Source organism: Erythrolamprus reginae, chromosome 1 (assembly GCF_031021105.1).
Source record: "Erythrolamprus reginae isolate rEryReg1 chromosome 1, rEryReg1.hap1, whole genome shotgun sequence".
Lineage (NCBI taxonomy): Eukaryota > Metazoa > Chordata > Lepidosauria > Squamata > Dipsadidae > Erythrolamprus > Erythrolamprus reginae.
In genome coordinates, this window is record NC_091950.1 from 57112701 (window position 1) to 57139170 (window position 26470).

The following is a 26470-nucleotide window of genomic DNA, read 5'->3' on the forward strand; positions in this document are numbered from 1 at the left end:
AGTCATTTACAGTTAGACTATGGTGAACAGCAGATTTAGGTAACAAATAGACCAAATTTAGAAAGTTTTTGCTGCAGCTAAATTGGGGACAAATTAAGTTGTCAGTGTGGTATAGTATGGTACAGAATATTATACCAATATATTAATGGTGGCTAAAACATCAGTCATGGATCCAACTCCAAGCAATCAAGTATAAATGTAATACAATAATAAATCAATCTATCAATTAATTTCAGGCACATATGCCTAGTTTAACTACGGTAAATTCAAAATAAATCATATTACAATGTTCCTTCGATTTTCGAGGGGGATGCGTTCCAAGACCGCCAGCGAAAGTCGAATTTCCGCGAAGTAGAGATGCGGAAGTAAATGCAGTATTTTTGGCTATGAACAGTATCACAAGCCTTCCCTTAACACTTTAAACCCCTAAAGTGCAATTTCCCATTCCCTTAGCAACCATTTAGATCAGGGGTCGACAAAGTTGTTCAGAATCTAGGAGCCAGCCAAAAAATTTAGGAGCCAGAATTTTTTTTAAGCAAACTTGGTTTTTTGCCGAGTCTCCACCTGACATCGCTTTCACCCCCTCCCCCCCGGCGCAGGCCTGGCTCCGCCGAGCCGGCTCTGCTGTACTCCCGTCGGGATCCGAGGGGAGACCGTTAGTCAGAAACCGAAACAGAGAAGAAGGAAAGGGAGACCGGGCCGGGGACGCGGGTGAGGGGGGGAGGGGGGAGGAGGGGTTACTGGTCGGAAGTCACCGCGCACGCGGCCGGAGGAGGAATGAACAAAACCTCACGCCGGGAGGGGAGGGGCTTCCGCTTCTCTCCGAAGGCGGGTGAGCGGCCAAGATCGGAGCGTCTGTGTGCGGTGGGGGGGAGTGAAGGGGTTCGAGTAGGAGGCGGAATGGAGGCAAGGGGGGGAGGGAGAGACGCACGCAAGCGCAGGGGACGCTGGGAAAGCAGCTCGCTCCGAGGTTGATGGGCGGAGCTACGGAAGCCAAGATGTACCATTTCTGGGCGTAAACACAAGGCGGGAAAAATATACTGTATACCAGTGATTTTCAACCTTTTTTGAGCCGCGGCACATTTTTTACATTTACAAAATCCTGGGGCACACCACCAACCAAAATGACACAAATCTAATAAATAAATAAATAATAAATACATACATACATACATACATACATACATACATACATACATACATACATACATACATAAATAACCCCCTCATATATACAATCCCATGTAACATCCCCTTATAAATACAGTCAATCATCAATCATCCCTCCTGAAATTTATACCACTGTCTCATTTCTGGGTACTTCTCCTGTCTTTCCCCCTTTTCTCTCTCGTGTTTCTCATTTCTCTCTCTTCCTCCCTTTTTCCCTCATTCCTTCTCCCTCTCACTTCTCCTCTTTTTCCATCCCTGTCTCTCTCCCCCCCTTATGTGTGTGTATGTATACACACTCCAACCATTTCCAAAACCAGTTGAGGGCTGGGGTTTTTTTCTCTTTTATCCTTTTCAAAAACAGGTGTGGGCTGGGGGGGTTTTCTTATTATTTGGGTGCTTTTTACCATATGCTTCAAGAATCACCTCTCTCTCTCTTTTGTTTCACTCTCCTCTCATTCTCTGCCTCAATCATTTTCTCATTTCTCCTTTTTTCTCCCCTTTTTGTTCTCATTTCTCTCACTCTCCTTTCCTCTCCCTATCTGTCTTGCTTTCTCTCTCTCTTGCTATCTTTTTCTCTCTCTTGTTCTCTTATTTTCTCTCTCTCTCTTGTTCTTTCTCTCTCTCATGCTTTCTCTCTCTTGTTCTTTCTCTCTCTGTTGCTCTCTCTCTCTTATTTTCTCTCTCTCTCTCTCTTTCCTTTCTCTCATTCCCTCTTTCTCTCTATCCTTTCTATCTCTCACTCTTTCCTTCTCTCCCTCCCTTTCTCTCTCTTTCCATTCCCTCTTTCTCTCTATCCTTTCTATCTCTCACTCTTTCCTTCTCCCCCTCTCTTTCTCTCTCTTTCCTTTCTCTCATTCCCTTTCTCTCTCTCCTTTCTATCTCTCACTTTTTCTTTCTCTCCCTCCCTTTCTCTCTCTTTCCTTTCTCTCATTCCATCTTTGTCTCCTGGGGCTGACTGCGCCTGCCCTGCACCCCCCACCGCGGAGGGAAAGCATTTGGCATCGGCACCGCCAACCCCCCCCCCCTCCACAAGCAGCAAAAGCCTCTGCGACTGAGCCGGAAGGCAAACGGCGCACCCCACCGCTTAGGCTTTTGCTGCTCCTGGGGGGGGGATTTTCTCCTCCCCGCCCCCCCCCCCCGGCAGCCAAACGTCGCTGGTGCAGGAAAGCAGCGTGTTAAAAGGCGCGCTGCTTTCACGGAAAACAAACCCGGCTTTCCTGGCAACGGAGGATGACAAGCAGGACGAAGCGGGGTGGAGCAACGCGAGGCTCAAGCAGGCAGCTTCCGCGCGTTTCTTTCAGCGGAAGAGGAGGAGAGGGAGCGGATCGGGCGGGCGGGGGCTGCACCTTCTACTGCCGGCGCCTCCCCGCCCCCGCCCCCGCCCCCCCCCCAGGCAGGCAGGGGAATGGGGACTGCGCGCCCATGGAAAAGGGCACGCAGGGGGGGTATTTTGGGGTGCGCGGGTAGCGGCGGCGGCGGGCAATAGCCGGGGGGCGGCTTCTGCAAGTGGGAGCTCCAGGGCTGAAGCCTCAGCCCTGGAGCTCCCACTTGCAGGAGCCACCTCGTGAAAAACACTGCTGTATACATACAGTACAGCAGGCAACATTTTCTAGGCGCCAGACAACATTTTCTAGGCGCCACTGGCGACCAGGCGCCTGGGTTTGTCGATCCTTGATTTAGATCATTACTCACCATGTTTATTTATTAAAGTTTATTTAAAAAAATATTTATTAAAGGCAGATGAAAGTTTGGCGATGACATATGACGTCATCGGGCAGGAAAAACATGGTATAGGGGAAAAACCCGCAAAGTATTTTTTTAATTAATATTTTTGAAAAACCGTGGTATAGACTTTTTGCAAAGTTTGAACCCGCGAAAACCAAGGGAACACTGTATCCCTTACAGCACACACAATGAATCATTGCTTTTGTAAAAATCTTTTTTACAGGCATTTTGTTATGACTTTGTTTCATAGCTTGTGTGTTATTTTGTTTCCCAATTCTGGTAGGTCTTGAATAAAAAAGGAAGAGATGGCCCTGAAGGTAGCTGTACTTCTGAGCTGTGTCTTGGGAATTAGTACTCTGACCCTGGAGGACCCTGAGGATGGAGGCAAGCATTGGGTTGTCATCGTGGCTGGTTCCAATGGCTGGTATAACTATAGGCACCAGGTGAGAAAGCTTTGAGTTTCAGTTTAACAATAACTGAGGAAACAAAAGACTTTGTGCTGAATGGAATGGAATTTTTGAGGACTCCCCTTACCTTGCTAAATATGTCAGTAGACTGCACTGAGAATGAATGCTTTGTTTGTTGAAGTTTAGCCTTCTCAGTGTGTTTTTGTAATTAATACCATCCAGATGTATAATAAAAATGAAATAACCCAGAGCTACAATGTTTAAGCCTGAGCTGCCCATCAAAGTAACTGAGAGCCGTCACGGTAACCAATCTTCCATACTTCCGCTTTCAAATATTTATTCTTACAACTTGAAAGAAACTCTGCATGGGTGCAATATGGTAGAGGAAATTGTTCTTGTTAATTGTCTTAACTGTCTTCTTGAGTAGGAAGGCAGGATACACATTTGAATAGGTAGTCAAAATATTGCTACCATTCTGCTGTTAGCACAGGTTTTGGTATGATTTAGCTTTATTTAGACTTCCCAACCCATCCAGAAGTCACCAACGTGGCCCCAAATCTTAACATTTTCAGCAAAGTTTGAGACCCTTTAAGAGGGTTGGCATTTGTTCTTTCTTTGCTGTAGTGCAGAGTCAGAACAGACTATGCTTTCTCCTCATTTAGTGGCTGCATTCTGTTCCATTGACTTGGCCATTAAACAATATTGTCACTTAAGTGAATACGTGAATAAGAGAGAGATGCTGCAAAGATCACTGGCTGTTACCATCTCATTCAGATAAACTTCCCTAGCACATTATCCAACCAGTTTTTATTCCCTTTTTCTGCCCCCTTTCAGGGTGGAGAGATTGCAGCTGTTTCTTCCTAAACTACTTTCCTCCCCCACCCCGAATATACACACATAGCTTCCCTAAAAAGTGCTAATGCAAGTTAACAGGCTCAGTGCCTTCATCTGTATTAGTTGATTAGAACCCTGCTGCCTAAAACTGACCAGTCTTTAAGCAGTTTCACTGTCAGAAAATTTTATAAATGCTATGTAGGTCTGAAATGATTTTTTAATTGCAGTTTATGATTTTTGTATTTGTACATGGTCACTAATTAATATACTGTATTTTTCAGAATATAAGATGCACTGTAGTGTAAGATGCACCTTAGTTTCGGGGGGAAACAATTGGGGGAAAGAAATCTACCTATCAGATATTCTTCTGGATAGCGACCTTAGTTTGTTCAGCTTTAGCATATTATTTTATCCCCTGGTTATGGCTGAAAAAAACTTTTTTCGGGGGTGTAGGAATGAAAACTAGCCTGCAGAGACTTAAGGCAGGAAAAACTGCTTCTGAGGAAGTAGGATTTTTTTTAAAAAAATCCTGCAAGCCAGGAAGATCAGTACCATGTTAGGGCTGAAAAAGCCTTTTTCAGAGGGAGTAGGAATGAAACCATTCATTCCTGCAAAGAGTTAGGGCTGGAAAAAACCTTCTTCAGAAGGAAATAGGTAGCCTGGAAGATTGTTAGCACCTAGTTAGGGCTGGGGGAAAAAGCTTCGAAAAAGCTACATTTGAAGTATAAGACGCACCCAAATTTTCAGCTTCTTTTAGGGAGGTGCATCTTATACTCTGAAAAAGAAGCGCTGTAAATAAGGCAGTCTGGTAGGTTTTGCAGTTCCAGTTCAGTTTTGTAAACATTAAGTACAAACCAGGTCAAAGAGAAATAGACAGAATAAGGTATGTATGGTGGAGGAAGCTTGAGGGAAGGAAAATTTCATACACAATCATGTGAAGAGAAGTTGCAACACAAGATGTAGAAACAGCAGCCCTCAGATTCTGCAGGACATGTTTACCTTTTAAAAAATGCTAAATAAAAGCCGCAGTGATTTTTTAAATTGTGAAATCTTCTTCTCTTTTGTACCAAACTTGTTTGTCCTTATTGCGACTAGAAACCTGCTGACAGAGGATGGAAACTGTACTAAACTGCAAATGGCCAGAATAACCAGACGTTGTAGACATAGTTCCCTCTAAGCTGAGCAGTGAGCAATCGCTCACTTAAAAATCATCATCAACTCAGAGTTTTCCAAACCTGCCCAGAAGCCGAGAGGGAAGGAGAGAGAGAGGAAGAGAGAGAAACAGATAGAAAAAAGAGAGGAAGGAAAAGAGAAAGAAAAAGAATGGGAGTAAGGAAGAGAGAAAGAAAATCAAAATCTAGTTTGAAACTAGCTCAACTATTTAAGTGGCATTTTGATATTGATAGGGTTGCCCTATTATGAGCTCACTGTTATAGACACACAGTACAGTATTTTATTTTGAAATTCTCTGAGGCAAAACAGGGTGGGTTTTTTTATTTGTTTGTTTGTTTGTTTGTTTGTTTATTTAATATTTCTGTGCCACCTAGTCCCGAAGGGACTGCCGCTCAGACACTATACTTTTCGCCCCCCCCCCAAAAAAAAAAATTAGAGGGAACACTGCTTGTAGAAATGTGCAGCCCTCTTAAAGAAGTGTCAGTCTGAAATTTTCACTGAAGGAATCAAAATGACCATGGTAGAAACTTTCAGCCAGCTCTGTCAGTACTACCTACTGCACTGGTTGGGTTTTCAATATATGAAACTTAACCAGCAATGAATGTCTGGGTGGTGTTACTTTAAGAGCTAGACTGTTATATGCTAATAATAGAAGATATTGCTGTGTGTTAAACAAAGGTCTACATATTGTTTTATGGTTAGTGTGTAATATTAATGATATTGTATACATTTCAAATAATGTTTATATCTTTAAAATATTGGTCTGTGTTATTGTCTGAACAACCACCACTGCAACATATACCCTGGTTGGAATACAGTATTCTAACATTGGTTAGCCCAGTGTGGAATGCTAACAATCTTGCTTAAGATTCTATCCCTTTTCATGACTTAAAAAACAATGTTTCTCAATCTTAACAACTTTAAATTATTTGGATTTCAACTCGCAGATTTCTCTAGCTGGCAGGAAAATCCTGGGAGAATTCTGAGAATTAAAGTTCTCACATATTAAACTTACTAAAGTTGAGAAACAGTGCCATGAAAATTGCTTTATCTTCAGATGCTTTTTTTATTCCCTATTTACTTTTTATTATTAATATTCATTTGTTATTGGACATTTCAGTATGTAAGATAGCTAAAACGTCTCTATAGATCTTTATTTCACTATGTTTGCAATAGAGAAGAAAATGGAAAAGCTAGCATAACATTGACCTATGTATTTTGTGTGTCAAAGTTGCCCCACTATTGGAACATATGTACACATTTTCAGAATTTTTGGAGTAAGAAATGTTGTTCTTTCTATGTGTTTCTGAGAAAAAAAAATTAAGGGAAATACTGATATTTACTATAGTGCAGTGTGGGTTTTGTTTTTGTTTTTTGAAATAAATCTTTTGTACTAATGAATTTTTAATAGCAATCGCAATAGCATTTACACTTATATACTGCTTCATAGTGCTTTTACAGCCCTCTCTAAGCAGATTACAGAATCAGCATTTTGCCCCCAACAATCTGGGTCCTCACTTTACCCACTTTGGAAGAATGGAAGGCTGAGTCAACCTTGAGCCGGTGGTCAAATTTGAACTGCTGAACTATAGCTAACAGTTAGCTAAAGTAGCCTGCAGTGCTGCACTCTAACCACTGTGTCACCCCGGCTCTTTGAAAGTCATTCTTTACAGTGCCCTGGAAAAGTTAAATGTTGAGTAATATCCGTTTCTTTCTAAACAAGAAAATTAGAAGTCTTCAGATATTGAACAGCATCCAACAATAGGAAGTTGGCCAATTGTTCCTTTGGCTTATCTACAGGTTTAATTTCTGATTTAAAGGAATTTTTCCAGTATTTTTCAAACCGTGTAGAAACATTCACAAAATAAATAATAAATTATCACCACTTTTCCCTGCTTATTTTCCTTATTATTTGAAATAGGTTAGGCTTACTTTTTCATTCTAAGCCACTGAAATGAGCATATAGAGTTTGTTTGGAGGATGACTCATAATTTTGCAACTGTTGGCTTCTCCTTCCCAAGCAGTGATCCGTACAGCAAACCACAGAAATTCAGTGACGTATAAATGCTGTAAAAATAGTCTCAATTTCTGTCTTCAAAACTACGTTGCTAGATATGCAAACATTATAAGCTGTTGCAACTGGAAAGTTCTAGAGTTACACCTGCAGTTTATCACACCATCCAATCTTTATTATGGTCAAAGGCAGGGGCAGGTTCTTCTTACCTTTCTTACTGGTACACATGTGTCCTCTTGCGTGATTTTACTGCTATGATAGCCGAAAACCCTCAAAAAATTACCAAAAAAAAGAGATGGCGGCGCACATGGACTAGCAAAGACAGCACTGGCGCCGTCACACCAAAACTGCATCATCAGCGGGCCCATACTGGAGCACGCGCACTGGACAGCACCGGTAGGAACCTACCTCTGGTCAAAGGCCATCATAAGGAGGGTGAAGTACAGTCAATTAAAAAGCATAGAACCAGCTCCCCCCAGAGATTAGGATTGCCCCCACCCTCCTTGCCTTTCATAAACTCCTTAAAACCCACCTCTGCCGTCAGGCATGGGGGAACTCAGACATCTCCCCCAGGCCTATAAAATTTATGCATGGTATACTGTGTGTATGTTTTTTAAATTATGGGTTTTTAGATATTTTTAAGTATTAGATTTGTACTGTACATTGTTCTTTATTATTGTTGTGAGCTGCCCCGAGTCTGCGGAGAGGGGCGGCATATAAATCCAATAAATCTAATATAATAATAATAATAATAATAATAATAATAGAAAATACCTCAGAATCTAAATAATAGTGATTAAAAACTAAAGGATATAAAACAGATGTATATTATGAAACAAAAGTCTAAAAAGAATCTAAAAGAAGAAGTAGAAGCCTTAGATGGATGTAGGGGGCATAAAAGCTAGTGGTAGAGCAGTGTGGTCAGGCGGTAGGAAAGGCAAGTAGGATGCTTGGCTGCATAGCTAGAGGTATAACAAGCAGGAAGAGGGAGATTGTGATCCCCTTATACAGAGCGCTGGTGAGACCACATTTGGAGTACTGTGTTCAGTTCTGGAGACCTCACCTACAAAAAGATATTGACAAAATTGAACGGGTCCAAAGACGGGCTACAAGAATGGTGGAAGGTCTTAAGTATAAAACGTATCAGGCAAGACTAAATGAACTCAATCTGTATAGTCTGGAAGACAGAAGGAAAAGGGGGGACATGATCGAAACATTTAAATATGTTAAAGGGTTAAATAGGGTTCAGGAGGGAAGTGTTTTTAATAGGAAAGTGAACACAAGAACAAGGGGACACAATCTGAAGTTAGTTGGGGGAAAGATCAAAGGCAACATGAGAAAATATTATTTTACTGAAAGAGTAGTAGATCCTTGGAACAAACTTCCAGCAGACGTGGTTGGTAAATCCACAGTAACCGAATTTAAACATGCCTGGGATAAACATACGTATATCCATTGTAAGATAAAATACAGGAAATAGTATTAGGGCAGACTAGATGGACCATGAGGTCTTTTTCTGCCGTCAGTCTTCTATGTTTCTATGTTTCTAGAGTACAGTACAGAACACTCTAGGATGAGCAAGTAGTGCTCATTGAGAGTAGTTTATGGCACAGATCATTTGATGAATTTTAAGCACTGATGCATACAACATGGCAACATATGTTGTATCAGGGTCGGTATCTGCAAACCACAGGGTGATGTAGACTTCTATGCACCCTGGCTAATGGTGTACAGTAATGATGAGATGAGGCTAGTGCAAATGCTTCTCCGTACTGAAGGAGCGGGTCCAGCAGTCACATGGGTTGCTCATGTCCAATCCGGTGGAACTGAGCCTAGTGTTAAAAAAGCTTGCCGGATCCGCCCCTTCCCCAGAATTCGCTCAGTTCGCATATCCTGCGGTTGTATTGTGATAGCTCGTTCAACATTCTAACACCTTCCCTTCGATCTTTTCCTTCAAAAGTAGTAAGAATTGTTTATCCTTATTTGTTTACTTGCACTAATAGCGCCAGCCGTTGTGGCTCGGCTTTTTTCCTTGGGAGAAGTTGCGGTTTCGTTTTCCCCCGGCTGTTTTGCCGTTTACGATCCCCGCTGCCGCTTGTGGATTCTTTTAATCCTTTGGCCTGGAGGTCCTGGTGCAAGTATTGATTCATTGATTCATTATTGTATTATTGTGAAAGGGCTTAAAAAATACCTCCTGCGGAGTGAGACGCTTGTTTCTAGTCTCCTGGACTTAGTCGATCGCTTCCCCTTTAAGAATTCTATTACGGAGCGATTTTTCGGCGCGAAGGCCTTCGCGCCCTTTTTAAATATTAGGCCTCTCGTGTTGGCCTCCTGCCAGCCGCGTAGGCCTCAGTCCACCGCGTGGATCCCGGAGTGGGCTTTGGGACGCTCAGGCTTAATTCTCCACCGGCTAAGCCTCCAACCAGAGTGCCTTGGTTTACTTTAATTTAAGTTTAGGGAGGCTGGCCACGCTGTATTTGGGGACACGAACTCTGGGTTTGCCCAGATTGCCCTCAAGTCTCAGCAGCTCCGAGGCCTCGGAGCAGGATCCTTACCTCTTGGGAAGTCCTTGAAATCTTCTCCCTAATTATTCAGTTTTTGGCTCAGCCTGGTCTTCTGTTAATTGTCAGACTATGGCTACTTTTCCCAAGAGAGGCACAACTAAAGGTCCCAGAGAGGCCAGGCCTACAGGCGATGAGATTACCAGTATCCCCCAGGCCTCGACCTCCTCTTCTTCAGGGGCCCGCCCCTCGACCAAGGTCACCAGGGCTGAGAAGAGAAGGGACCTAGCCCTACAAAGAATCCATGACAAATCAGCAAAGCGTTTGAAAGTACAGGCCCAAGTACTCAGTAGTCAAGACCCCCCAGAGGCTTCTAGTCTGCCTCTTTCTGGGGTCCCTGTGTTATCTCTGGATGAGCCAAACCTAGACAGACCCCAACCTAACCTATGGGGAATAGGTCCAGAGGAACCAGATATTATTGAAGATTCCCCCCAGCCAGGATCCTCCCAGGCCTTCAGGGATTCTTCTGCCATTCCTGCTGATATTTCTAGTTTACCTCCTGAATTCCAATCTATTTTTTCTGTGTTGTCCAAGGCCATTGATGCTAAATTCTCTACCATCAATGAGCTTCCCTTACCTCCTCCACCTCCTCGCCCCTCCCGCCCCTTGGGTTCTTCCCCAGCGGTTAGAGCTCCTATTCAGGATGATTCAGATTCCTCTCAGGACGAATATGAGGATATGGAGGAGGATGAGGATCCCTTTCAAGGCCTCTCAGATGATGAGGAATCCCAAATAAAGGTTCCTTCTCCAATTACTATTTTTCCTTCTCAATTGTTCAAATCTCTCCTCCTCAAAGCTAGAATTTCTACGGGATTGGCGGCTCAGGAGAAACAGGCCTCCACATCCACTGATCCCCCGGAGGAGAATTTACCTTACTTCACAGAGGAACAGGAGGATAACGAGGTAATTCCTATGCCTAAATTGTTTAAAGATGCCTTACTTAAGCAGTGGGATTTCCCAGCCTCTGGGCTTAATCCCTCAACCAAGGACAGAAAATTGTACAAACTCTCCTCTTCCTATGAGGAGCTCTTATCCTTTCCTAAACCGGATGAACCTGTCAAGATCCTTCACTCGGCGGCTGCTGTGCCAGGCGAAGCAGAGGAAGTCCTCCGCCCAGAGGACAAGCGGATTGAACAAATGCTCAAAAGAGGATTCACCGCAGATTCCTGGGCCATTAAAAGTTCTGCAGCGGCTTCCTTTTTCTCCAGAGCCATGCTTCTGTGGCTTCGCCAACTTCAGCAGCATATTCCTCCCGATGACTTGAGAGGTCAACAAGACTTCAACAAGGTCTTTGCAGCTGCCCAGTACGTGGCTGATGCCACTTTACAATCTACTAGATTTTCTGCTAAGTCTATTGCAGCTTCTACAACGGCAAGAAGACTCCTATGGATTCGCCCTTGGCAAGCGGGAGTACGCCAGAAGTGGCAGTTATCCCTGGGACCCTTAAAGCGCGACCTTCTTTTCGGTGATCTTCTGGATCCACTCCTCACGGAAACCACGGACAAGAAGAAAGTTTTGGGTCCAACCACCAAAAAGGCTACCAAAACGCAGTCCTTTCGTCGCCCAGGGCGTCAGCAAGATCACGCGGCTTCCTATCAGAGATCTCCAGGTCAGTATTCCCCCCGCTTTCGTTCCCAAGGTAGGAACTCCAGGGGCAGAGGCTTTCGCTTCCAAAGGGGAGCGTCCTCTAACAGGGCTTCAAAGAAACCTAGATGGTAATTTTTCCTCAATTCCCATAGGTGGTCGCCTAGCCCATTTCGCCTCTAGTTGGCGTCTCACCTCCAAGGACCCCTGGGTCATTGACACTGTTCAAACAGGCCTTCTTTTAGAATTTATTTCTCCCCCTCCGAAACGTTTTATTTCCTGCCCTTCTCCTCAGATTGTAACCGTATGGAGGAGGCCATTTCTCACTTATTGTCCATCAGAGCCATTCAACCGGTTCCCTCCGGTCAGAAGGGTCTAGGTTTTTATTCCATCCTATTTATGGTTCCAAAATCCTCCGGAGGTTGGAGAGCTATTTTGGATTTAAAGAAGCTTAACCTATTCATCAAATATAGGAAGTTTAAGATGCACTCCTTATCATCTATTTTGGCCGCCTTCCACACGGGAGATTTCATGGTCTCTTTAGACCTCACTGAGGCCTACCTCCACATTCCTATAGCCAAATGCCACAGAAAATTTTTACGTTTCTCTTTTCAAGGCAGGCATTTCCAGTATAGGGCGATGCCTTTTGGCCTTTCCTCGGCCCCTCGGGTCTTTACAAAGCTCTTGGGGTCCCTGGCGGCCTATATCCGGGCGTCTCCCATTCACATTTTATGTTATCTTGATGATATTTTGATTCATGGGAACTCCCTAGAGAAAGTGAAAACAGACCTTTCTATCACCATGTCAGTCCTTCAGGACCATGGATTTTCCATCAACTTTGATAAAAGTCATCTCCAACCTTCCACATCCATCTTACACCTGGGATCCATTATTAATTCAGAATCCTCCCAGTTTTTTCTCTCTCCCGAGAGAAAATTCAGTATAGGGGAGTTAATTTCTTGCATTTTATCTAAACCTTCAGTATCCATAGTAACCCTGTCTTCCCTTTTGGGGAAGATGGTGTCATGCATAGGCATCATTCCCTGGGCTCGCCTTCATGCTAGGGAACTTCAGTGGCTCCTATTACCCTTTCAGAGATCGGGGCACAGCAACTCAAATCGTCGCATTGTCATCCCACCAATTGTTCGCAGATCCTTCAAGTGGTGGAAGTCTCCGGCCATGGACAAAGGATCCCCGTTCAGGTGCCCGGATCAATTTGTCATCACCACAGATGCCAGTCTATCGGGATGGGGCGCCCACGCCCAGGGGATGATAGCCCAGGGCACGTGGTCCCCGGAGGAAGCTTCCAAGCCAATCAATTGGCTAGAGTTAAGAGCCGTTTCCCTGGCTCTGAAGCATTTCTCTCCTCGCATTCCCAACCGGCACGTTCTCATTCTCACCGACAACATTGCCACAAAAAGCCATATCTGCAGACAGGGGGGCACGAGATCCAAGGCCCTCATGAGGGAGGCCCTCAAGTTAGGCCTTTGGGCGGAAAAACATCTTCGGTCGCTCCTAGCCGACCACATCTCGGGGAGCCTCAACGTCCAGGCGGATTGGCTATCTCGAGCAACGATAGACCCAGGAAAGTGGAACCTCCATCAAGACCTGTTCCATCAAATCAGCCTCAGATTCGGCCTACCAATTCTGGATCTCTTCGCGACCAATGCGAACGCCCAGCTCCCTCGCTTCTTTTCCAGATTTCCATCCCCGGGAGCGGAAGCAATCAATGCCCTCCGGAGCCCATGGCCTCCAGGCCTACTTTACGCATTCCCTCCAATTCCAATTCTCCCGGACGTGATTCACAAGGTCCTCACCGAGAGGGCCCGAGTAATCTTAATCGCCCCTCATTGGCCCCGCCGGCCCTGGTTCGCGGATCTCCAACAGTTATCCGTCCAGGACCCTTGGCGACTCCCCGTTTCGGGGGATATGCTGCGGCAGGGGGCCTCATTCCATCCAGATCCGGAGTGGTTCCACCTCACCGCCTGGCTGTTATCAGGAGAGACTTAGAACTGCGTGGTCACGACCCCGATACAGTGGAGGTCATTTTAAAGGCCAGAAGGGGTTCGACCAATCGAATCTACGACCACACGTGGTCCAAGTTTCACCAGTGGTGTCTACAGGAAGGCCTCTCTCCCCTGTGCATTCCCATACACAGAATCATTTCCTTCCTTATGCAAGGTTTCCATAAAGGACCTTCCACCAGCACCCTCCGGCGTCATCTGGCAGCCATTTCATCTGTCCTAGGGGGCCCCCGCAGACAGCCTCTCCGATCCTTCCCAGAAGTTCAGGAATTCCTCAAGGGCATAGCCAACCTCAGACCTTCCAAGGTTCACAGGTACCCATCCTGGGATTTGCCACGGGTTCTCCATTCCCTCACGCAGGCACCATACGAACCCCTAAAATCGGCGTCCCTCAGGTACCTATCCTTTAAAGTAGCATTCCTGGTGGCTATTACCTCTGCCCGACGCATTTCGGAGCTGGCTGCCCTCTCAATCAGGCAGGACCTTTGTCAATTTCATCAGGACAAGGTAGTCTTGCGACTGGACCCTACCTTCTTACCCAAGGTCAGTTCCATGTTCCACAGAACTCAGGATATTGTCCTACCTTCCTTCTGCCTCCAACGAGACCATCCCTTGGCAATTAGATGGCACACCCTGGATCTCATTAGAGCGCTGAGAATCTATATCCAACGCACAGGACCCTTTCGGAGGTCAGAAGCACTTTTTATAGCCTATCACCCCAGAGTCATGGGTGCCAAAGTGTCTTCAACAGTAATAGGCCGTTGGATCAGAGGGACTATATCTAAGGCCTATGAGTCGGCCTCCCTCTCAGTTCCAAGGAACATCACAGCGCATTCCACCAGGAGCGCAGCCACCTCGGCCGCTTGGGCGACTCAAGCCCCGTTGGAGGAGGTCTGCAAAGCAGCCACTTGGGCCTCGCCAAATTCTTTCATCAGGCACTACAAGATTGATTCTTACGCTTCAGCGGACGCTGCCTTCGGCAGAAGGGTACTCCAATCCGTTATCTCACATGATAGCAACCTAATCCCACCCTAGGGACCATCTATTGGGTATGTCCCATGTGACTGCTGGACCCGCTCCTTCAGTACGGAGAATAGGCGTTGATTGCTTACCTGAACGCCTCTTCTCGTACGGTGAGCGGGTACAGCAGTCACTTCCCGCCCTTGTATGTGTCTTCTTTACCTTCCTATAACCTTTCTTCCTCTAATAATAAGAGTTGAACACTACAGAGCTTCACAGCTGAGCCTAGTCTATGGATTCGCGAATTCTGGGGAAGGGGCGGATCCGGCAAGCTTTTTTAACACTAGGCTCAGTTCCACCGGATTGGACATGAGCAACCCATGTGACTGCTGTACCCGCTCACCGTACGAGAAGAGGCGTTCAGGTAAGCAATCAACGCCTATTCTAGTACAGGCACGTGAGAAATAGATGTTCTGTTATTTCTTTGTCTTCCGAGTGACAAGAACATTGCGGGTGTTAGTAGATAATTTTCCTGTGTCTGCTTTCAAGGCCAGCTGAGGAGAGGACATGAGATCTCGCCAGATTAAACTTCTGGTGGTTAGGTACTTCAAAAAGGCAGAGTACCTGTTGGATTCAACAGTGGTAAAGGTGGGGAACTGATTAGATCCAAATATGTGTTTGCTACACTCAGTGACCTGACCATATCCCATGCTGAAGGATCAGATTTGTCTTTTCTCAGGTGGACTGAAAATCATCGTAGTTCGTGAGCAAGGCCAAGTGGGGGTGAAAGGATAGCTGAATCAATGGTTGAGTATGGTCACCCACACTATAGTCTCCACTATAGCGTCCCTAGTCTCAGGGCAGCATTAGAGATTCATTTGGGGATTTGAAGTGCCTATCTTAGAAATTTGAATTGAACACATTCTACTGGCGCAGAATCGGGGAAGGGGCTCAGCTGAACACCAGAAAGAAGTTTTGCTATTGGCTTTTGCAGGTATATAGTAATCACCTCTTATTTTGAGGAATTTAAGGATGGCAGTTGAGCTCCTATGTGCGTTTTAAGCAATGCAGTCGTCCTGGGTTTTTCTACTGTTGGCAGAATGAAGAACTACTCTTAGGTACTTGAAAAAATAGACATGCTCAATTTTCTGGCCGGCTACTGTCCAGGTGTTTGTGAGCCTTTTGACAAATGTCATCCTTTTGGTTTTCTGATCATTGAATTCTAACTAACAGTCATACATCCCAGACAAACCATACATAAAATGGAATGGCCAGGGGGAATCAATTTCCCCATGCCTGACGGCAGAGGTGGGTTTTAAGAAGTTTGTGAAAGGCAAGGAGGGTGGGGGCAGTCCTGATCTCCAGGGGGAGTTGATTCCAGAGGGTCGGGGCCGCCACAGAGAAGGCCCTTCCTCTGCGTCCTGCCAGACGACAGGACCTGGAGAAGGCCAACTCTGTGGGACCTAATCGGTTGCTGGGATTTGTGCGGCAGATGGCGATCCCGGAGATATTCTGGTCCGATTTATATTTATCCATATAATGTCATATTATCTTTGTTGAAAAACAGTTGGCAAAAAAAAATACCTTACATTTTTCAGGCTGATGCATGCCATGCTTACCAAATTGTGCATCGGAATGGTATACCAGATGAACAAATCGTTGTTATGATGTATGATGACATTGCTTATAATGTTGAGTAAGTAATAAACATTTAACCACAATAATGCTATAGTAAAGTCACAAGGGTTTTTCTTTCTAATAAAGTCTCAATTTCACAACTTCACCTTAGTTTACTCTTTGAATGAGTTTCACATAATGTTTTCAAGCACATCCACAATCAACTCATTTGGGCATATCCAACTGCTTTAACATTCTATTTTTTCTCAGGATACAAAAACACAGATTGCATTCTATTGGAATGATCAATACAGATAGTTTTCAACTTACAACCAGTCGTTTAATGTTTGCCGTCATGACCGGCTAACTATGGATACTTTATAGTCCTAAAGCAGTTTGAAGTCTTCCACTGGGTCCCCTAGTTCCATAAGTGCATTTCTAATGCTTGAAAACCTGTTCTCATTTACTCTATGACTAATGTCCTGCAATCACGTCATTGCTATTTGCAATTGTCTCTGCCAGCTTCCCCAAAAAGTAAGTAGGGGAGCCATCAGGGAATGTTGCAAGCAGAAGGGATGACAGATTTGAGATCTGTTTCCCCAGTGCACCAAGGAATTTTCTCTCCCCTTTGTAGGGAAGGGAAATTTTCCACCATGCTTACGGAATGGGCCTCAAATCTGTCAAAAATGCTAATGAATGTCAACATTCTAAAAGACTCAGAATACTGGCATTTACTACGTTTTCTGAAGAGGCAGAAACTGATGAATGCCAGTGTTCAGCATCTTCCAGAATGATGGTGTTTGCAGTCATTCTCTCTGGTGGAGAAGGGAGAAGGCCTGGGACACCCGGGTGTGTTGGGAGACTCAGGCCCTCTCCTGGGCTTGAGCCTAGGAAGCTTAAGCCCATTCCCTAGCAGTTTGCTTAATAACCCTGTGCAGTCACTTAATGACTGCAACAGAGAGATGGGGATATAGTCATTGATCAAGACAATCAGATGGCATCTCACTTAATGACCACATCCCTCAACAACTAAGTGGTTATAAGAGGGGTAGTATCTGTAAATTTGTATGAAGTCATAAGGGGGACAGAAAATATATATATTTTCCTTAGACTGTGATCACAAGCTAGCTCATAGCTCATCTTGGGAATCATAAAAATATGGCTTAGATTGGCCATTTTTGTTTCAAAGGCAGATTAAGGGAATATATAAATTTATTGATACGTAAAGATACACTTGAGTATCGCATATGAATTGACATTCACAGGCTGCATGGGACATATAAAGCTAACCAGCCACAAAAGAAGTAATAACTTCGTAAAGCATTTTGCAGTTGGTCAGGCTGCCAGATACATTATGTGCTATTTAGCATCTAACTATTCCATTTCCTTACAGCAATGCTTGGCAACAGGTTGCATGGCCAGCCTGTCACTTGCATTCTAAAGCAGTCTCCATAAACTGAATAAAACAAAGACAATTTACATATTTTCAGCTCTTTTACTTAAGATCCTGCTTAAGAGTTTTCTTAACATCATGGAGCAGGTAACTTCCTGTACCTACTCCATGATACCATCTAAAACCTGGGGCCAATCCATGATCCTTAGATAAGGAAAGGATAATATTTTTCATAGGGACTTAACATTACTTCGTATGTATCTTTTCTTTGTCTTTTATTTCCTTCCTTCCTTCCTTCCTTCCTTCCTTCCTTCCTTCCTTCCAGCTGTAGACTAATAAATGTAGACTAATCATAATGAAATTGGAGGAAAAAGGAAAATAAAGGGAGAAAGTTTAATGATCAGGATGGGGAAATTGACTTCCCTAAAGTAAAAACTAGATTTTCCCCAATGATTAGAGTTTATGTGTTCTCCTTTCTATAGCAGTCGATGTTCAGGTTGAGAAATCTCTGGAGACTGTGATATTTTATGTATGTCTTTAACATTCAGACTCTTCTTCCATTTCCAGTAATCCAACCAAAGGCATTATTATTAATCGACCAAATGGCAAAGATGTATACAAAGGAGTATTAAAGGATTACATCAACAATGTGAGTGTCTCATTTCCTTGCATGAACAGAAGAGCTAATTGGTGATGTGACGAAACAGCACTTGTTGCTATAAAAGCAGTAATTAAACTCAAATTTAAAAATACTGTAAATCTAAATAACGAGAGTGCAGACTATGGAAAATGCTATTTCATTTTTGATTTTACACTCTTGGAGGCCATTTTAATCCTAAACTCCATACCTAGTTTTGTTACTTCAGACCAGGGGTAGGCAAAGTTGGCTCTTCTATGACATTTGGACTTCAACTCCCAGAATTCCTGAGCTAGCATGATTGGCTCAGGAATTCTGGGAGTTGAAGTCCACAAGTCATGGAAGAGTCAACTTTGCCTACCCCTGCCTCAGACGATTCAGTTGGCCACGAATTTTCTCTGCTCTCATCATTCTGTCCAACAGGCTTTTTCTTTAAGATGGGAATCGCATCCTATACTCTACTCATCCCTCTTGTTGAGAAACTTTGCTGTTGCTTAGGTATAATGAAGGTGTTATTATATTAATACAACAATAAAGACAGGATATAAATACGTGCATTAATAGATATAATGGTTGTGGGTTGCTTGCTGCAGATACAGGAACGTAGAGGTCATTTCAGTTTTCAATTTGTACCGATCTGTAGGATGTAACACCAGAGACCTTCCTTGCTGTGCTGAGGGGTGATGCTGAAGCAGTAAAGAATAAAGGATCGGGAAAAGTATTACAAAGGTAACAGGAAAAGGACAGATTAGGTTCCCTAACAATGACTTTATTGCTAATGTAATTTTACCGACTCTGAACATAAATAATGATGAGCTCTTTTTTTAAACTTTACAGCGGTCCCAAGGATCACATATTTGTTTACTTCACGGATCATGGCGCCCCTGGAATTCTGGCTTTTCCAAATGATGAGGTATGTTTTCGACACAAAACGCCTGCCTATGTGTCTGCAAGGAAATTGAAAAGGAGAGGGAAGGGGGGGGGGGGGACTCTTGGGTATTTGTTTCTTTGGTGCTTTATGAAAATGAAGCCAGAATATCAGTTTCTGAATTTGACATAGAATCCTTGAAAACATTTCTGAATGTTGGGTGGAGGTCCATCTGTATGTATGAATAATAGTATGAAAGAATGCATGCATATTGGTTGAGAATTGTAATGAATTTTCCAACTAGTGTATATAATTTAGATTGTAAATAATCATTGCTTTGATTTCTGAACTTATATCTTCTTTCTCTAACATGAGGATATATTGAAATTAGATAAATTATGAGATTTATTTTACTTCCAAAAAGTTGATGTTACCAAAACAGGGACTAAACTCAAAAACCAGGCTTCTCTTTAATCTCATATTCATGGATAATTATGCTAGCATATATCTCAAGTTATAAGGGTTTCGTATAATTTTGGGAGAAGAATATTCACTGTATGTTTCTAATTTCATTTGCCCATGAGCTAATTGTGAACAATTTGTTTTCCAGCTCAAGGTGCAACACCTGAACAGGACAATTAGGTATATGCACCATCATAAAAAATACCGAAAGGTAAAATTCTTACGTTCAAGATATAAAAATAGTGTAGAAGGTTTCTTTGTAATTTCATCTGTAATTTTTACAAGAGTTTATGGATGTCATTATAGAAAGTTAGAAGTTTGAGTTGTCAAGCATGACGAGTTATACTGTAGCAGCAAACCTACAAGCTTTGTTATTTATTGCAATTGACTGCATGAAAATCTTTTGAAGTGCCTGGGAATCATACAGTTGTCAGTTCTATGCTGTGATACAATAAATTTTACACTAATAAACTGCTTGGAATGTGGCCTTGTTGACAAGATGATGAGGAAAATGCAAGGGAAATTGATGTTTAGATCTGGGCTCAATTATATGAAGGCTTCTTTTAGTCAGTACTCTTGCTGTTATGGCTCTGGTATAATTAATGAGAAGTAAGAGTTAATTTGGGATATAAGATGTAAATATAATAAGAGCAAACTCCACTCCTTTTTAGCACTAAAGATGTTACCTATAAAACATCTCTAAGAAAACCACCAAGCTCAGAAAGCATGAAGGAAACCATAGATCAACTATAATTATGAATATTTTATCACTACAATTAACTTTTTTTAAAATACAATGAAAAATACAGTGCTGCATAGCTAAGCTATTATGTGTTTTGAACGTCTTTAATTGAAATGCAGGTGCTTATATTATTTGCTGTTTGATGTGAATGCTCATATCCAGAGAAAAAGAATAAAATAGAACATTTTTTCTTCAATTCTATTAACCCAGAGACCCCTAAGTAGGACTTTGTTGATATGTCCAATTTATATTCTCTTTGCAATGACTTAGAAACTTGTATAATAAATCATCAAAATTGAAATAAAGGTTTTAAAAATAATTGTGTTTAAATAGCATTAGCATTTAGACTTACAGTATATACCGCTTCACAGTGCTTTATAGCCCTCTTTAAGCGGTTTACAGAGAGTAAGCATATTGCCCCCAACAATCTGGGTCCTCATTTTACCAACCTGGGAAAGATGGAGGGATGAGTCAACCTTGAGCCTACTGAGATTCGATCTGCCAAACTGCTGGCAGCTGGTGATCAGCAAAAGTAGTTTGCAGTACTGCACTCTAACCACTGCACCACCAAGGCTCTATCGTAAATGTACCATGTTTTCATGTAAACAGATTGGAAGGAGTTTCAACTGCCTTTCTGCCAGCTTCTTACAAAATTTGTCTTTGCCAACATATCTGAGAACTATGACTCCCACAGTCCCTAGCCAGTATTCCCAATCACTGGGAATGCTGACTAAGAATTATAATCTCAATGCATCTTGAGGATTCCAGATCAGAGAGAGCTGGTTTAAAAGGCAATATGCTAGAGAGAAAAAGTGAATACAATGAACCAACCACTGCTGAAATATTTCTAATGGAATCTTCTGTAAATTACAGATGGTATTTTACATTGAAGCATGTGAGTCTGGATCAATGATGGAAAATTTACCTAATGATATTAATGGTAAGTGATTAATTAATTTTTTTATCTGGAAACTAATAAGTAACATTAGTGAAAACTCAAAGGAACATTTGAAGGGGAAATTCTCAATCCTTGTAAATCCAAATTTATGCCATAGACATTAATTTATGGAATTATAGTGATTTGCAAAGTCACATATTGACACTTTCATATAATTTGTCCCCATTTGTTGATGCAATTTGTGACTTTGGGAGGCTCACAAAAATCAATAGAATTAAAACCACAGGATACAAAAATAACCAAAGCAAGTACAAAAATAAGTACAGAACAATGACAAGATGGCAATCTAGCAACAAAGGGAACATTTTTTAAAAACCACAGAGGGAAGTCTCATCTACCTTACACCAAAGTCTGGGAAATCAACCAGGTGTTGAAGTCCTTCTGGAATGCCAAATGGATCACAGGAGGGACCTCATTCCAAAGGCGAGATAACACCACAAGGTGTATGTTTCCTGAGTCCCAAAAGATGGCACGCTTTAATTGAAAGGGTTGGAGTATGTCCACTAGGCTGGATTGTACTGGATTAGCAGAAACCAGGGGAGACAGGCAGCCCCACATATATCCAGGCCCTATGCCATGTAGACTTTATAGACAATAATACACCGTGAATTGCACACAGAAGCACTCTGTCAATTGATGCAGCCATGGAGCAGAGGGGTATGGACATTTTGGATTAATTGGAGCTTCTGAATGATCTTCAAGGACATACCCATTTTGCAGTTGTTGAGACATGAAGTGACATTTATCTGGACAGACTAAAAATAAAGAACCTGACTCTTCTTAAAGAGTGAAGAAAATTTGGTTGGCTATATCCAGTAAAATGTTGATTGTTAATCCAAGTTTCCATAGTAATTCATTTTAGCAGATAGGATATGTGTTGAACTACTAGTTAATTATGGTTTTAACAATAGAAAACCCTAGCCACTGGCTGATGTTTTACTTATTTTGTATTTAATTTTTTCAGTCTTATGGGTTTTTTTCTAGCACTTAAAACTTTACATTTTGGGGAGTATCTAATAGTATTTTGTGAATAGAAGTTAAAAAAAAACTTGTGAAAAAGTAACTGTAACCAATCCTCACATTTACCCTCTTTTCAGGCCTATAAAGCAAAGAAAGATGAAGCAAGATCATAAACACAATTATGGTTTCACTTAATGATCACTTTGCTTAACCACTGAGTTGTTAATCCCAACTGTGGTTGATAAACAATATCTGCAGTTCTTTTCAAGTGTTCAGAATCGCTGACTTTGAAATTGTTGAAGAACCATTAAGAATGTGTCAGCCAACACAAATTGCTTGTGGTCTGAAAGAACTGTTTGCATTATTTATGTGTATGAAAACAGGCTTTATTCTTCAGACTATTTCATGTCTCGATCAAACTTTAAACTGCCAAAATGAAGACCAAAACAAATCATTACTGGTACATTCCTCAAGGATTTAAAATGTAAATATGTATTTAGTCAAGTTCTCAAATTAATGCCAGCACATTCATTGGCATTTAGGAGATGGAACCACCTAGTCCCTTTTGTAGATTCTAAATAAATGAATCAAATTTATGTTCAATTGAGAGCTCTAATTTAACTTGAAAATGCAAATTAAGATCTCGGATGCCATTCGAGATCATTTGTCCTGTGCCAGATTGAAATTGTCAATATATCTTAGAAGTTTCATTATTGATTGACTAATTTGTTCAGTCTGTCCTTTATTTTATTTGATTTAAAGTGAAAAGATTTTTTAAAGCATATGCTTATTGGAGCAAGTTACCTTAAAATCCAACCATTGGTCAGGTTATAACTGACTTCTTTCTTGAGCAAGTTAATAGGGCGTATCCATTTTCTTCACAGTTTATGCCACAACAGCGTCTACCCCTGATGAATCTTCATATGCATGTTACTATGATGAAAAGAGACAAACATACCTGGGGGATTTGTACAGTGTCAAATGGATGGAAGATTCTGATGTGGTAAGTTGCCAAGATCTGATATTTACTTGAGCAAGGACCCATATTAGGGATTACATTATGGCAATATGAAACATAGACATTTATTTGTTTTTATTGCATCTGCAAATAGCTAACTAGTGGCCCCATTCCAAATGATTTATTCTTCTCTGAAGAGAATAATTTGGGATGCCCTTGTGAAAAATATTGGCCTCTTGGAGTATCATGTCCCTCGGATTGGCCACAGATGGACCTTGACTAGGCTGGTCCCATTAAGTTGATAACGGTATGGCCGATTATCTGAGAATAGTTGGATTCTCAGGAACTTCTACAGAAGTGGGCAGGATCCTTTGGACAGTTAGGCCAATCACTTGACACAAGGTTGGGTCAATGCAGTGGTGTCTTCTTGAGGGAGAGGCTTATTCTGTTAGCCTTAAAAAAGACTCTGTTTGTTTGTTTGTGTGTGTGTGTGTGTGTGTGTGTGTGTGTGTGTTTGTTTGTTTTATTCGACTTCTCTGCCACCCAATTCCGAAAGCCTCAGGGCGGCTTACAACAATATGAAAGATGTGAATACAATAAAAAAGAAGTCAAATATGAAAATCTAAAACTATAAACCCCAGTTAAAAACCCATAACTCAGTCAATCCAGGCAACACACATGCATGCCATTCAATGTAATTTGGCCATGACAGATGTCAGTTTCATGGCCCCCAGGGCTGCCGGCAAAGCCAGGTCTTTGTAGCCTTTCAGAAGGCCAGTATACCCCATCTAACCATCCTAGACAATTTTGTTTAGTCTTTGTTGAAAAGGTGGTTGAGTTGAAGCTGCAGAGAGCTCTAGAGGAAATGGATTACTTACTGAATCTGTTGGATCTAGATTGTATAGTTCCATGATGGTTGCACTGGTTAGTGACCTGTGTTGGAAAAAATAAGTATGGTGCAACCTTAATAATACAGGAGGAATTTGGATTTAAGAAAGAGGTGGCCATATTCACAATTAAATGACCCTGCCCAGTTAATCAGGAATTACGAGTCAAATTCAGTCCACCTAACATCATAAGACTGTATCCCAGGCAGCTCATTGGTCCTCACCAGTCAGAACCCAACTCTGAGCGAATCCAAATTACTTTATTCACCAAATAGCAAGAAAGGCTCTGTGACCATATAGGGGACTCCTGGATTCTGACCTTCCTCACTAAATTGGTCATGCAGACCAGAGGTGGGTTTCAGCAGGCTCTGACCAGTACTGGAGAAAGATAGCAGACATTTTGAGTATTTCAGAGAACCGATAAATGACATCTCTGGCTGGCCCCGCCCCCATGTATTTTCTGCCTCCCAAGTCCCAGCTGATCAGAAGGAAATGGGAATTTTATTTATTTGTTTGTTTATTGGATTTATATGCCGCCCCTCTCCGAGGACTTCCCCTGGAGTGGGGAGAGGATGAAGATTTTACAGTATCCTTCCCCTGCCATGCCCACAGAAGCAGTAGTAAAAAAAATGGAATCCCACCACTGAAATTGCAGATGTAACAAATATGCAGAAATAATGGTGTTTTGCCATACTTATTGCCATGATGTTGGCCTGAACACAGGCTGTTCTTTATGTTTAGTCTGATTAGATTTTGTCTTCCCCTTCTGATGCTTCATTTTCCTGAGTTTCTGGGATTGGTGATAGAGAGACGTTACATAGGAGCAGTCTGGTCCATGTCCTCAGCCACCCACCCATTTGAGGCTGAAACTAAGGCCAGCTCTAGACATTTGGGGGCCTTAGGTAAAGTCATATTCTGGTACATATTCTGGTTCATCTTCTGACTTCATCAGGAATTTAAAAAAGGCACCTATTTTTTTCCCCTTGTGACCATTATACTTATGATCTTTATGGACAATTTTTTGGAGGGAGATTAACCTATTTATACAATAAATATTTTTAAAAAATAATATTTATTGGGTATTTACAAATATAAAGACAATACACTGACATAACAGATTGTTCAAAGGTGAGTACAGTCATAATTATTGGTTACATCAGACATACACCCCTCTTCCCCCCTCCCTCCCCCGGCTGCCAGACTGCAGCTGTGTTTTAGATTTATTTTCCTGGTGTTTGTTTATTTATTTATTTATTTATTTATTTATTTATTTATTTATTTATTATTTGGATTTGTATGCCGCCCCTCTCCGAAGACTCGGGGCGGCTCACAACAAGTGAAAAAACAATCAAATACATAATCCAATTAATTAAAATATTAAAAGTTTTTAAAAACCCTATACTAACATACACACACACAAGCATACCATGTATAAATTCAGCAGGCCCAGGGGGAGATGTTTAGTTTCCCCATGCCTGACGGCAAAGGTGGGTTTTGAGAAGTTTACGGAAGGCAGGAAGAGTAGGGGCAGTTCTGATCTCCGGGGGGAGTTGGTTCCAGAGAGTCGGTGCCGCCACAGAGGAGGCTCTCCCCCTGGGGCCCGCCAACCGACATTGTTTAGTTGACGGGACCCGGAGAAGGCCCACTCTGTGGGACCTAATCGGTCGCTGGGATTCGTGCGGCAGAAGGCGGTCTCGGAGATATTCTGGTCCGATGCCATGAAGGGCATCGCTGTGTAACAGCGATGTTCTCTATATGTTTATACAGTTATTTATCTCAGATTTCTTTTTCTAAGTATTACATTTATACTATTATTGTCATAGTTATAATGATATAATCTCTAAAAAAGGAGTCAACGAACAAATAAAATTTTACTTTTGTTTGTTTTTGTTTTTCTGATTGTAATACGTTTGCAAGTTCAGTTTTGTTTTGGTTTTTGTTTCTTGCTCATTGCAAGTTTGTCTTTTCTCTCTCCCTAACATTAATCTAGTTGTAGAAATTGGCCCAAATATCTATTTCTTGTGTTTTCTTGTTGTATTTCAGTTTTCTGGATAAAGAGTCAAATTCAGCACAGTCCAACATTTTCTTAATCAGGTCCCTATCCGTTGGTATTTCTTCTTTTTCCCAATGTTGGGCTATAGTGATTCTACTCGCTGTTATAATGTGTTGAATCAAGTAATAGTCTTGTGTTAATTATATAGGTGCCCATTGTTGGCCTATGGCAAAAATTCTGAAAAATTTGCACTAGTTATCGAGTACACTATTACTCAGTGTTGGGCTACGAGCCGGAACGCTAAATTGTGCTTGCCGCCGCGGCTCATATGTTCTTGCAGGACCAGCGTGATTTTACTGCCGCACCTGTGGAGGAAGCAAAATTGCGCATGGAGACGCAGGTGCACCCATATTTCAGCAGGCGCGGAAGCAAAAAAAACCTCACCGAAACATGGGCGCATGGATTCTGCTTCCTCCACAGGTGCAGCAGCAAAATTGTGCTAGTCCCGCAAGAACTTACGAGCTGCGATGGCGAGCGCAATTT

General features: G+C 42.3%; 1 protein-coding gene across 2 annotated transcripts in view; it reads left to right on the forward strand.

Annotated features, from left to right (window-relative positions):
* Positions 1–26470, forward strand: part of LGMN (legumain) — a 43830-nt gene that overhangs the window by 5951 nt on the left and 11409 nt on the right. For both annotated transcript variants that reach the window (XM_070753084.1, XM_070753092.1), the window contains exons 2-9: positions 3179–3338; positions 16051–16148; positions 18030–18111; positions 18743–18828; positions 18937–19012; positions 19578–19640; positions 21045–21111; positions 22974–23092. In XM_070753084.1, the coding sequence (XP_070609185.1) occupies positions 3201–3338; positions 16051–16148; positions 18030–18111; positions 18743–18828; positions 18937–19012; positions 19578–19640; positions 21045–21111; positions 22974–23092 (729 nt within the window). In that variant the 5' untranslated portion in view covers positions 3179–3200. The remainder of the gene's footprint in view (positions 1–3178; positions 3339–16050; positions 16149–18029; positions 18112–18742; positions 18829–18936; positions 19013–19577; positions 19641–21044; positions 21112–22973; positions 23093–26470) is intronic.